Genomic DNA, 13,230 nt, shown 5'->3' with positions numbered 1-13,230 from the left:
AGACAACGGACATAGGAACGTTTTTTGCCTACATTGAAAAATCGGACAGCGAAGGATCCGTCGCTGTCCGATTTTTACTAGAATGGAAGCCTATGGGTGACGGATTCCGTTTTATTAAACAGCGCATGCTCAGACACTGTGTGCGTGTATGGTGTGTGCGGGCTATGTGTGAGTGCGTGTGTGTGGGGGTCTGTGCGGGGATCTGCGGGGCTATACGAGGGTCTGTGCGGGGGTTTTCGTGGGTGTTTGTGTGTATGCAGGCATCGTCCGATGGGACTACAAGTCCCATCCGGCTATGCTTGCTACAGTGACAGTAATTGACACATTAGCCAATGATGGGACCGTAGTAGTCCCATCATCCGGCTAATTTGTTGAATATAAAAAAAAACAAAAAAAAAAAAATACAAACATGTATTCCATACTCACCATCTACACCTAATCCCCGTAGCCCTCGATCACCTGTAAAAAAAAAAAATGAAAATAATAAACCAACAATATACTCCCTTTGTCCGATGTAATCCATTTAATACGACTGTCCCACGACGATCTCCCGTGGAGAGCTGTCACATCAGCTGATGCGACTGCTCTCCAGGGGCTCCAGTGATACAATGACGGAGATAATCCTCCAACGAAAAAAAAAAGTTGCAGTTCCAGCTGCTTTAAAACACTTGAGCTTGCGTTATTGATTTCTAATTAAAAGACGTGTCAAATGACCAAATAGCTCTCCAAAAAATGCTGCCAGTACACCTGGGACAGGCTTTACGCGTTTCGATCTAACCGATCTTTGTCAAAAGCTTTGACAAAGATCGGTTAGATCGAAACGCGTAAAGCCTGTCCCAGGTGTACTGGCAGCATTTTTTGGAGAGCTATTTTATCATTTGACACGTCTTTTAATTAGAAATCAATAAAGCAAGCTCAAGTGTTTTAACGCAACTGGAACTACAACTTTTTTTTTTCGGCATTGAATTCACGTTTGTCTAACGGAGTTCTGAGGTCTCTGCCGTGGTTACTGGGGAGCTGGCTATACTATATTTTCTCGGAGATAATCCTCCGCATTGTATCACTCTGTCGCCCACAGATCACTGGAGTTCACCTGTCACTTTGCGGCCTCACGCTGTAGTGCAGTAAAGCGACAGGCTTATCTCCGATGACACACTGCAGGAGGGTTATCTCAGGTCAATGTATCATTGAAGGCCTATAGAGAGGTCACATCTGCTGATGTGACAGCTCAAAAGGGGAGATCATCGTGGAACAATCGGTATTAATGGGATTAGGTTGGACAGGGAGAATAGTGTTGATTTGTTTTTTATTTTTTTTTTGCAGGTGATCGATGGCTTCGACTGGATAGGCGTACAATAAAAATTTGAAAAAATGTGTCGTGTTTTATTTAATTAAAATACTTTATTCTTGTGTGTGGGTTTTATTAATTCTTTATTAATATAAGATTATTAATGGATAGGTGTCTTATTGACGCCTCTCCATTATTAACCGGGCTTAACCCCTTTCTGACCGCTGACGGGACAGTATGTCAGCGAACAGACTCCCCTGCTTTGAGGTGGGCTCTGGCAGTGAGCCCACCTCAAAGCCATGACATGTCAGCTGTTATAAACAGCTGACATGTGCCCGCAATAGATGAGAGTGGAATCGCTGTCCGCCTGCGCCTATTAACTAGTTAAATCCCGCTGTCAACCGCCGTCGTTCCGGAAGTGAGCTCATCGCCGATCCCTGTCACGTGATCGGGGGTCGGCGTTGCATTGCCTGGACAACCAGAGGTCTCATAGAGACCTCTATGGTTGTTCCAGGCAGATTGCTTTGAGCGCCGCCCGATGGCCGGTGCTCAAAGCACAGCAGTAAATCTGCTACAAGTGGGCGATCTGCTCATCGCCCATATGTAGCAGAGCCAATCGAGTTGTGCATGCTTCAAGCCTCTTATGGAGGCTATTGAAGCATGCCAAAAACAAAAATAGAAAAACCTAAAAGTTCAAATCACCCCCCTTTCGCCCCAATCAAAATAAAACAATAATAAAAAAAAACACACATACACATATTAGGTATCGCCGCGTTCAAAATCGCCCGATCTATCAATAAAAAAAGCATTAACCTGATCGCTAAACGGCGTAGCAAGAAAAAAATTCAACTTGTATTAAGCTATAGCACCATCAGTATGATCAACAGTATGATCAAGCTATACTTAGAAGCAGGAGTAGCATCTAAGAAGATTGGTTAAAAGGAATAGTATTATTGCAGATCTGTAAGAAGATATTTGTAGAGAAGAGACTTAGCATCAAGAAGTATCAAGAAGTCAACTGATAGATTTCAAAACACTTGAAAAGAAGCTATTCTAGATACCTCTCAACTTTCTCACCTACTTGTTTAACCTCTATTCACACCCCTGCCACAATAGGGCCCTATGGGGTGAGCAGGGAGAGCTGTCGTGGAGCGGGGGCGCCACTGCGCAGGTTTTAGGGTGCCAACCTCCGCTGTTAGGTAGGGGCAAGTAGGCCAGCATCGGGGCAGGCACCTCCTTAAGGTGATCATTCTATTTTTTGGTGGTGGTATGATGCATTGTTGATATATATATTTTTGATTTTTTAATAATAAAGTTTGCTATTTTATGACATAAGTAGGAGTTTACTGTGAGCTGGTTATACAATTTTTCCTAACAAGTACAACAGAAAAAGCTGTGAATCAACAACTGGACGCAGTGGCTGGACGCAGCGTCCAATCCACAGCAAATCCTGATGTAATCCGGACAGTGGAAATGTGGCGCCCCTGAGGCTCGGTCGCCACAGAGGTACTGCACCTCCTCCTGAGGTGTGGTGCCCCACCATCCAGGTAAGGTGGGAACTCCTTTCCACACTCCAACACTCGCATCCCACACAACAGGGTAGTTCTGCACAACCACATTGCGACTCCTTGCTCAGAGGGTAGCAGAGCTTGGAACACTGGATGTGCTGGGAGGTGGGTGGAGTTAAGATACATAAAAGAGTGGGAAAGTGTAGGATGACAGGTTAGTCTGACAGAAGGTCAGTCGGGTAGGAAGTCACTCAGACAGGAGTGGGGATCCCTGGAGGAAGGGATGGAGGAAGGGGTGCTGCGGCTGCCTCAGTGATCTGAGCCAGTTGGCACGGGAAAGGAAAAGGAGAAAGACGTAGAACTGCAACCTAAGTTTCCATAAGAGAGAGAAAGACAAGTACGGAACGAAGGAGTAAGGAGAACAGAGAGGACGTGGGTTGGAAGATGAACCCTGCTTATAGGTTCTCAGCGCAAGGCCGGGGCCCGGTCCCCGAGGTTGTATGGACACTTATGGTTCTGCAGCAGACATCGGTGGAGTAGTTGGCTGTAAATGCACTACACCCATCTAAGACTTGGGACACAACAGCAACACGGTTAGAGAGCCGGGACTCAGGAGAAGGGAGTCCCCGAAGCAGGCTACAGCTGTCTGCCTTACGAGTAGAGTTTTTAGGAACACCTGTCAGGAGGAACTCCAGAGTACCACGGTACTGGAGATCTTCACACTTAAAGGCGCTATACCATACCATCATCGCGGCACCACACCATCTGTCCCGGAGGATCTGTCTGCAGCGTCGGCTTAACACCTCCCTTGCCGAACACCACAGGTGGCATCACAAACTATTCCATTAACTACATGCTGACCCTTTACTTGGGCGCCCAGGGCCACGGTCCGGGTCACCGCTTTTGTGACACATTCCCCTGACACCGACCCAGTGATACACCCTAGGGCCGGGATCACACATGCGAGAAATACGGCCGAGTTTCGCATGGTAATACCCGGCACTGCCGCCGGCACTCAGGAGCGGAGCGTGCGGCTCAATTTATTTCTATGCAGCCGCACGCTCCGCTCCTGAGTGCCGGCGGCAGTGCCGGGTATTACCATGCGAAACTCGGCCGTATTTCTCGCATGTGTGATCTCGGCCTAAGTGTCATACACCGAACATCCTTAGTTTACATTTTGGGTGGGGGACACAACTGCAGACCACAAATTGCGGCAAAATCTGCAGGAAGACCCCCCCCCCCCACTTCACAGGCCGCCACGTGTCACACACTAAAGAACTGTAGATGTGAGAGACTATCGCGGACATGTGATATCACTAGCACACTGACTTTTTCTCTTTTACACCGCATCCTTTACTACAAAGCCAAGCCAGCCAGAGCAGAAATTCTCCCCTATATATTAAACTACAAGTCCCATGAGGCCGTGCGGCACACGCATCGCTCGTCCCAGCTTGCTATTTATTGCGTGATGCGCCCTCTAGCGCTGAGCCATTCACACTGCACAGCATTCCCTCAGTGCCTCGGAAGCAATTCTCATTTCCTTTCATGGCGGCCGCGCAGGCGCATTTGGCCTCCACCGCGGCGTTCCGCGTAGACCCAGCGATAAAAGGAACGGAGGAGGGAGGCCAAAGGATGTCTAAGGGCCCTGTCCCAAGTTCCCCGTCCGCCTCGGCTAGCTCCCCGGCAGCGGCGGCAGGCGGGGCGCTCCAGGCGCAACCCGAGAAGCCTCAGCACTACACGTACGTAAAAAAAAAAAAACACAGCTCGAGACGGCTGACGTCAGCGGGGAGGCGTGAGTCACGCGTAATGTCCCGCGCCCAGGCCGGCGGGAACCGGCCAAAGCTGGATAGTGCAGGGGGCGGGGCCGGGGCCGCTGGGGCGATGCCTGCGCTGCCTGCCTCACCAGTGTGCCGCCCGCGGCTGCAGGGCTGCGTTCACACTGAGCTGGTGGCTGTGTACAGGGCGCAGCTGTGTAGTCCCCGGGAGCAGGAGCTGCTCTGCTGGTGTCACCACTGCTTATTAGAGAGAGAAAGCACGGACAGTGGTGCAGGCTCCTGCCACCTGCGCCATCCGGAATCACCAATTTTTGGGCCATTAGAAATGAATAAACTTGACTACCGTTCTGTGTATGCAGGCCCCCCGCAGTCCAATGTGTCTCCGTAGTACAGACTATACAGTGTTTGCCAGGTGAAAGTATATAAAGGAGTTGTCTTTTTGTTTTTAATCTCCCCCAATTTTCAGCCTCCGCTGCATGTAGGTCCAGATGCACCACTGTGCTATACCAATGAGAGCCCAGCGCGGTCTGTGACGGGGGTCTCCAAAATCTGCCCCCCTCTCTAATCAACGATGGTCCGAAGAGGCCGGTAGTATGCATCACCAGAAAATTGCTTTGGCCCTTTGCATTTGTACGGTTGCATAAAAGCCATAAATCATCCATTTCTCCATCATCATAGCTATGCGACGACTTGTTGGTTTCTTTTATTTTGCGGGGCAGGATATAGTTTTGAGGGACATCATTAATCTTCCCATATAATGTACGGAAAAGTGGGGGAAAACCCCAAGTGGAATGAAATGGTAAAAAAAAGAAAAATTGGCATTATTTTTTTAGATTTTGTCTTTAATGTATTACAGTAATTATGTGGTCAGTGGCGTAACTACAAAGTTATGGGCCCCGGTGCCAAAGTACCCGCACATCTCCGCTCCGTCCACCTCGTACACACGCGGCTCCACTCCATACACATCGTACACGCTCTGCTCCATACACCTCATACACATGCGGCTCCACTCCGTACACCTCATACACATGCGGCTCCACTCCGTACACATCGTACACGCTCTGCTCCATACACCTCATACACATGCGGCTCCACTCCGTACACATGCGGCTCCACTCCGTACACACGCGGCTCCACTCCATACACATCGTACACGCTCTGCTCCATACACCTCATACACATGCGGCTCCACTCCGTACACATGCGGCTCCGCTCCGTACACACGCGGCTCCACTCCATACACATCGTACACGCTCTGCTCCATACACCTCATACACATGCGGCTCCACTCCGTACACATCGTACACGCTCTGCTCCATACACCTCATACACATGCGGCTCCACTCCGTACACATGCGGCTCCGCTCCGTACACACGCGGCTCCACTCCATACACATCGTACACGCTCTGCTCCATACACCTCATACACATGCGGCTCCACTCCGTACACATGCGGCTCCGCTCCGTACACACGCGGCTCCACTCCATACACATCGTACACGCTCTGCTCCATACACCTCATACACATGCGGCTCCACTCCGTACACACGCGGCTCCGCTCCGTACACCTCATACACATGCGGCTCCACTCCATACACATCGTACACACTCTGCTCCATACACCTCATACACATGCGGCTCCACTCCATACACACGCGGCTCCGCTCCGTACACCTCATACACATGCAGCTCCGCTCCGTACACTTCGTACACACACAGCTCCGCTCCATTCACTTCGTACGAACGCGGCTTCTCTCCATACACACTCCGCTCCATACACACACGGCTCCTCTCCGTCCACCTCATACACATGCGGCTCCGCTCCGTACACCTCATACACATGCGGCTCCACTCCATACACACGCGGCTCCGCTCCGTACACCTCATGCACATGCGGCTCCACTCCATACACACGCGGCTCCGCTCCGTACACCTCATACACATGCGGCTCCACTCCATACACATCGTACACACTCTGCTCCATACACCTCATACACATGCGGCTCCACTCCATACACACGCGGCTCCGCTCCGTACACCTCATACACACGCGGCTCCGCTCCGTACACCTCATACACATGCAGCTCCGCTCCGTACACTTCGTACACACACAGCTCCGCTCCATTCACTTCGTACGAACGCGGCTTCTCTCCATACACACTCCGCTCCATACACACACGGCTCCTCTCCGTCCACCTCATACACATGCGGCTCCGCTCCGTACACCTCATACACATGCGGCTCCACTCCATACACATCGTACACGCTCTGCTCCATACACCTCATACACATGCGGCTCCACTCCGTACACACGCGGCTCCGCTCCGTACACCTCATACACATGCAGCTCCGCTCCGTACACTTCGTACACACACAGCTCCGCTCCATTCACTTCGTACGAACGCGGCTTCTCTCCATACACACTCCGCTCCATACACACACGGCTCCTCTCCGTCCACCTCATACACATGCGGCTCCGCTCCGTACACTTCGTACACATGCGGCTCCACTCCGTACACTTCGTACACATGCGGCTCCGCTCCGTACACTTCATACACACGCGGCTCCACTTCGTACACATGTGGCTCCGCTCCGTACACCTCATACACATGCGGCTCCGCTCCGTACACTTCGTACACACACAGCTCCGCTCCATACACTTCGTACGAACGCGGCTTCTCTCCATACACACTCCGCTCCATACACACACGGCTCCTCTCCGTCCACCTCATACAAATGCGGCTCCGCTCCGTACACCTCATACACGTGCGGCTCCGCTCCGTACACTTCGTACACACACAGCTCCGCTCCGTACACTTCGTACGAACGCGGCTTCTCTCCATACACACTCCGCTCCATACACACACGGCTCCTCTCCGTCCACCTCATACACATGCGGCTCCGCTCCGTACACACACGGCTCCGCTCCGTACACTTCGTACGCTCGCGACTTCGCTCACCTCGCACACACATGGCTGCACTCAATACACTTTGTACACACGGCTCTGCTCCATACACCTCGTACACACACACAGCTCTGCTCCATACACCTTGTACAGACACGACTGTGCTCCATACACTTTGTACACAGTACACTTCGTACATACACGGCTCCGCTCCATACACCTCGTACATACACGGCTCCGCTCCATACGCCTCATACACAGCTGCGCTCCGTCTAAAATTGTACACACAGCTCTGCTACATCCACCCTGTAAACCCCTTCTGACCCCACAGGTAAACTTTACCTCATCCAGCACCATGACAACCAGCACAGCAGAGTCCTGCAAACACCGAAACCCCTGATCATGTGACCTCTGACTCCTCCCCTCACAGGTCCTGTGCGCACATTGGAGAAAACAACCTAGCGACGGGCTGCTGTCAGTGCGGGGGGCGTGGTGGCTCAGTGCAGTGCGGGACACGGGTGGGGTCAAAAATGAGACTGTCCTGTGAGATTCGGGACAATTGGGAGATATGCCTGCTGGGCCCCTGACTCCCCCCAGGCCCGGTCGCCTTGGGCGACCGTTGTAGTTACGCCCCTATGTGTAGTCAGAATGACCTGATAATGAGGACAAGAAACTTGTATAGATTTTTTTTTAGTTTTTTTACATGGTAAAAAAAAATTCTGAAGTTTGTTTTATAAAATGGTGGTGCTTCTTATAATCCATGCGTCTTATTGCTTACTGGGGGTGGTGGCTGCAGTGAAGCGGGGTCTCAGGGTCGTTGCTGGAGGAGGCAAGAGTGACGCGTTGCTGCAGGCCGCAGGCTAGTATGAGTGGGTGTTCCGCTGTGAGTGAAAATGGATGCAGTGCTTTGTGGTGCGGAGGGCTCCGCCGGCATTTTGTGAAAAGCCTGGAGCCCCCCCACTGCACATCCATTACTGCAATGTGGTGGCCTATGCGAAAATGGCTGCCGAGATCTCAATCTGAGCATGCGCATATCGGAACATCCCCTCATCCCAGCCTGCGGCCTGCAGCAATGCTCTTGCCTCCTCCAGGAGCAACCCTGGGACCCTGCTCCACCGCGGCCGGTAAGGTATATCCACATTATAAGACACACCACTATTTTCCTGCCAAATTTGGGGGGAAAAGTGCATCTTATAATCTAAAAAATACGGTATATTTTCATCTTTTATATTTTAAAAATCTACAAAATGAAAATACGCAAATGCAAAAGTTTTGGCACCCTTAGAGATTTGTTCTCAGGTAACTTTGCCCAAGGTTTCAGACCTTAAAGGGAATCTGTCACCGGAAGTTTGCGGCCTATTTAAATGACCTGTCTTCGGTCCGATGGGCGGTGTTTCTTCTTTTTTTTTCTCCACCCCATCCGTGGCTCCCGTCTGCGGTCTTTTCCAGAATTAGAGTTGATCTCCGTAGTTCGTGCGTACGCAAAGAAATTTTGCCTCGCGCAGTGTGCTTTACCCAACTGCGGGCAAAACCAAAAATCATTACTGCGCATGCGCCGGTGCACTATGTCCCTGAATACAGCAAAATACTTCCGGGACATAGTGCACCGACGCATGCGCACTAATGATTTTCAGCTTTTCCCGCAGTTGGGCAAAGCATACTGCGCGTGTGCGAGGCAAGATTACTTTGCACACGCGCGAACTACGGAGGAGAACAAGTCTAATTCCGGAAAAGATCGCTGACGGGCAAATGCAAATTTCCCAGCTTTATAAAAACCCAGCCTCCTCTAACCTTGTGCCAAAAAACAGCTTCTTCGTACTATGAAAATGGTGGAGGCCCACAAAGCAGGAGGAGTCTATAAGATGATAGCAAAGCGTTTTCAAGTTGCCCTTTCCTCAGAGATGTAAATTAAGAAATGGCAGTTAACAAGTATAGTGGAGGTCAAGATAAGGTCTGGAAGGCAAAGCAAAATTCCAATGAGAGCTGCTAGTAGGATTGCTAGAGAGTCAAATTAGGCAAAAGAGAAGAAAAGAAGCCGCTACATAATGATGAGCACAAGTAAGTATACCGTATTTTTCGCTTTATAAGACGCTCCGGATTATAAGACGCACCCCAAATTTTGAGGAGAAAAATAGGAAAAAACTTTATTTTTAATAAAATGGTGGTGCATCTTATAATCCATGCGTCTTATTGCTTTCCAGGGGTGGTGATGGAGGAGGCCGGAGTGGAACATTGCTGCTGGGATGAGGGGGTGTTTTGATGTGCAGCGTGCCGCTGCCGGTGTCTGTTACTGCCGCCGCCCTCTGTCCCCTGATGCTTGCCACCACCGCCACGCTCTGTCCCCCGATGCCTGCTTGCCACCACCGCCGCACTCTGTCCCCCAGTGCTTGCCACCACCGCCACGCTGTCCCCCGGTGCCTGCTTGCCACCACCACCGCGCTCTGTCCCCCGGTTCTTACCGCCACGCTCCTATCCCCCGGTGTTTGCCGCCATCGCCGCGCTCTGTCCCGTTCTGAGGGTACTTGCCGCGGCACTCTGTGCCCTGATGCTGCCGCTGCGCTGTCCGCCACCGCCGCGCTCCTGTCCCCCGGTGGTTTCTTCCGCCCCACCGCCGCCGCCGCGCTCTGTCCCGTTCAGTGTGGGGGGTCTCTGTCGCTCCATGCCTGCTTTCTTCCTGGAAAATGGCCGCCGCGCATGCGCAGACGGACATCTCGGCACTGAAATCTCGGGAGATGAGATTTCAGCGCTGAAATCTCATCTCCCGAGATTTCAGTGCCGAGATGTCCGTCTGCGCATGCGCGGCGGCCATTTTCCAGGAAGAAAGCAGGCATGGAGCGACAGAGACCCCCCACGCTGAACGGGACAGAGCGCGGCGGCGGCGGTGGGGCGGAAGAAACCACCGGGGGACAGGAGCGCGGCGGTGGCGGACAGCGCAGCGGCAGCATCAGGGCACAGAGTGCCGCGGCAAGTACCCTCAGTGGCAGCGCAAATGTATATCCTCTTTGTAAGACGCACCCCCTTTTTCCCCTCAATTTTGGGGGAAAAAAAGTGCGTCTTACAAAGCGGAAAATACGGTAAGTAAAGTATGCAAAAGCTTATTGAGAAGCATAGAGAAACATCTAAAACCATTTAAAACCAAGTAATAATAGCAACAACCCCCTAGGCAATAACACGCCAAATATTCACGCCACAAAATATAACAAGCAATAATAGAAAGCAAGTATTAAAAACAGCTTCCTTTTGTTACTATAATATCAAGGAAAGTCAGCAATGGTCCAATTCATGTATATATTAATGAGCATATATACAAGTACACGCCTAGTGTAATAACAAATAAATATATAGCAGCTCGTGTCTCTCTGCACTTTATGAGCTGCACATGCAGGTTATCAGATACTTGCAGACAAATGTCACATTATTGCCTAGGGGAACTTTTGCACATTTTACTTATATTTAGCAGTGCACATCGTTGCGTGGTGTCTTTTTTTTCTCTTCTTTTGCCTGTAGTTGTTTTTTACATGATGCAGCACCCCATTTTTGATCTTTAGCTAGTGGTGCACCCTGTTTTCTTATATAAGAGAGGCAAATCAGAACCCCCGGTTGACTGCAAAAGACTTAGCAAAATATTTAGCAGACTCTGGTGTTATGGTACTTTGTTCTACTGTTCAGAGACACTGCACAAATATGGCCTTCATGGAAAAGTCATCAGAAGAAAACGCCTGCGTCCTCACCATAGAATTGAGAGTCAGAAGTATGCAAAAGAACATCTAAACAAAATAACAAGGAGGAAAGGAGTCAGTTTGTCATTTAAAATACAGTGCAAAATTTTATTAACATAAATGTCACAAAAAGTATAAAACTTTTATAGAAATACAATGAATACATAGAAGTCTCTGTAGTTATGTCCCAAGGTAAAACAAGTGGCACAAATGACAAGGCAGGGCAAAGTAACATATGTTCAAATTTATTGATATATAAAGAGCTGTGATGGTAAAAAAATTAAAAAAAATTATATATATATATATATATATATATATATATATACAGCTCTGGAAAAAATTAAGAGACCACTGCACAGTTTTATAAAAATCAGCTTCTCTACATATATGACAGCCATTCCATTCCAGTGTCCGTTGAATTCCAACCAGAGTACACCTCATTCTACTTAATGTGCTTCTGATTAGGTGATCACCTGAACCAAATTTTATTTAACGAAGGAAAGTATAAAAACCCTGCTGTGGTGTTCACAATCCTCTTGCAATAGGACAAGCTGGATGGCAAAACAAGTGCTAGTAATATCCCAAAAGTAATAGGAATGAAAAAATAACTTTTAACCATGCCAGAGGAGTTGAAAAGAAAAGCTTTGAGTGAGGAAACAAAGGGCTCAATTCTGGCTTTACTAGCAGAGGGATACAGTGAGCGTCATGTTGCCTCCATCCTTAAAATTTCTAAGATGGCTGTCCATTACAACAAGGTCAAGCAGCAGACATTGGGGACAACAAAGCTACAGACCAGCAGAGAGCAAAAAAGACTCTCCACTGACCGGGATGACCGTCATCTTATTTGAATGTCACTCAGCAACTGCAGGATGACATCAAGTGACCTACAAAAGGAATGGCAAATGGCAGCTGGGGTGAAGTGCATGGCAAGAACAGTTCGTAACAGGCTCCTAGAGTCAGGGCTCAAGTCATGTAAACGTAGAAAAAAGCCTTTCATCAATGAGAAGCAAAGGAGAGCCAGGCTGACATTTGCCATAGACCATAAGGATTGTACCATAGAGGACTGGAGTAAGGTAATCTTCTCTGATGAGTCTAATTTTCAGCTTTTCCCAACACCTGGTCATCTGATGGTTAGATGGAGACCAGGAGAGGCATACAAGCCACAGTGTCTTGCACCCACTGTGAAATTTGGTGGAGGATCGGTGATGATCTGGGGATGCTTCAGCAAGGCTGGAATTGGGCGGGTTAGGCTGGTTTCACACTTACGTGTTTTTGCGCAAAAAAAGCATGCGTTTTTTTCCCTATACTTAGGCTGGTTTCACATTAGCGCTTTTTAAGCGCACGCACGGGCGGGGGTAGCTCCGCCCCCGAGCCGGCTCTCTGCCCGGCGTGCCCGCCCCTTGCTTGTAGCGCCGCCTCCTAGCGCACAGCGGCGCCTGCGATCGGCGCACCCTATCTTTAGCATAGGGTGCGCAGATCGTGCGCAGGCCGTGCGCTAGTTGCGCTTTGACCTGTGCTGCGCACTTTTGACGGTGCGCCGTGCTCGCCAAAATCAAACTTTTCGGATTTTGGCGCGCACGGCGCACCGTCAAAAGTGCGCAGCGCAGGTCAAAGCGCAACTAGCGCACGACCTGCGCACGATCTGCGCACCCTATGCTAAAGATAGGGTGCGCCGATCGCAGGCGCCGATGTGCGCTAGGAAGCGGCGCTACAAGCAAGGGGCGGGCACGCCGGGCAGAGAGCCGGCTCGGGGGCGGAGCTACCCCGGCCGTGCGTGCGCTTAAAAAGCGCTAATGTGAAACCAGCCTTAACATGGGTGCGCATAGACATGCGTTTGTGCGCGTTTGTATGCGCATGCGTTTTTTTGTAGTGTGCGCCCGGGCGCACAAAATGCATCCTGTTGCATTTTTTGTGCGTCCGACCTGGCTCAAAAAAACGCATGCGCACAAAATTCACCCAAAAACACATTATAGTCTATGGGAGCGCTGACGTGCGCATGGTAATGCGAACGTCAGCGCAAAAAACGCATAAAAA

The 13,230-nt window shown here is 50.1% G+C and overlaps 1 protein-coding gene across 3 annotated transcripts in view; it reads left to right on the top strand.

Annotated features, from left to right (window-relative positions):
- Positions 1 to 4,321: 4,321 nt before the first annotated feature.
- Positions 4,322 to 13,230, top strand: part of UNK (unk zinc finger) — a 124,723-nt gene continuing 115,814 nt past the window's right edge. For 2 of the 3 annotated variants that reach the window (XR_012234555.1, XM_073587923.1), the window contains exon 1: positions 4,323 to 4,535. Coding sequence is in view for 2 of the 3 variants with exons in the window: in XM_073587923.1 (XP_073444024.1) it covers positions 4,342 to 4,535 (194 nt within the window). In the remaining variant the exon portion in view is untranslated. Of the gene's footprint in view, positions 4,536 to 13,230 lie in introns of all 3 variants that reach the window. The other variant, XM_073587924.1, reaches the window with a different exon arrangement.

This window comes from Dendrobates tinctorius, unplaced genomic scaffold, assembly GCF_039654945.1.
Source record: "Dendrobates tinctorius isolate UK_male_01 unplaced genomic scaffold, ASM3965494v1 ptg000103l, whole genome shotgun sequence".
NCBI classification, from domain to species: Eukaryota; Metazoa; Chordata; class Amphibia; order Anura; family Dendrobatidae; genus Dendrobates; species Dendrobates tinctorius.
The sequence above is the reverse complement of the archived record's forward strand: the minus strand, read 5'-3'. Positions and strand labels throughout refer to the sequence as shown.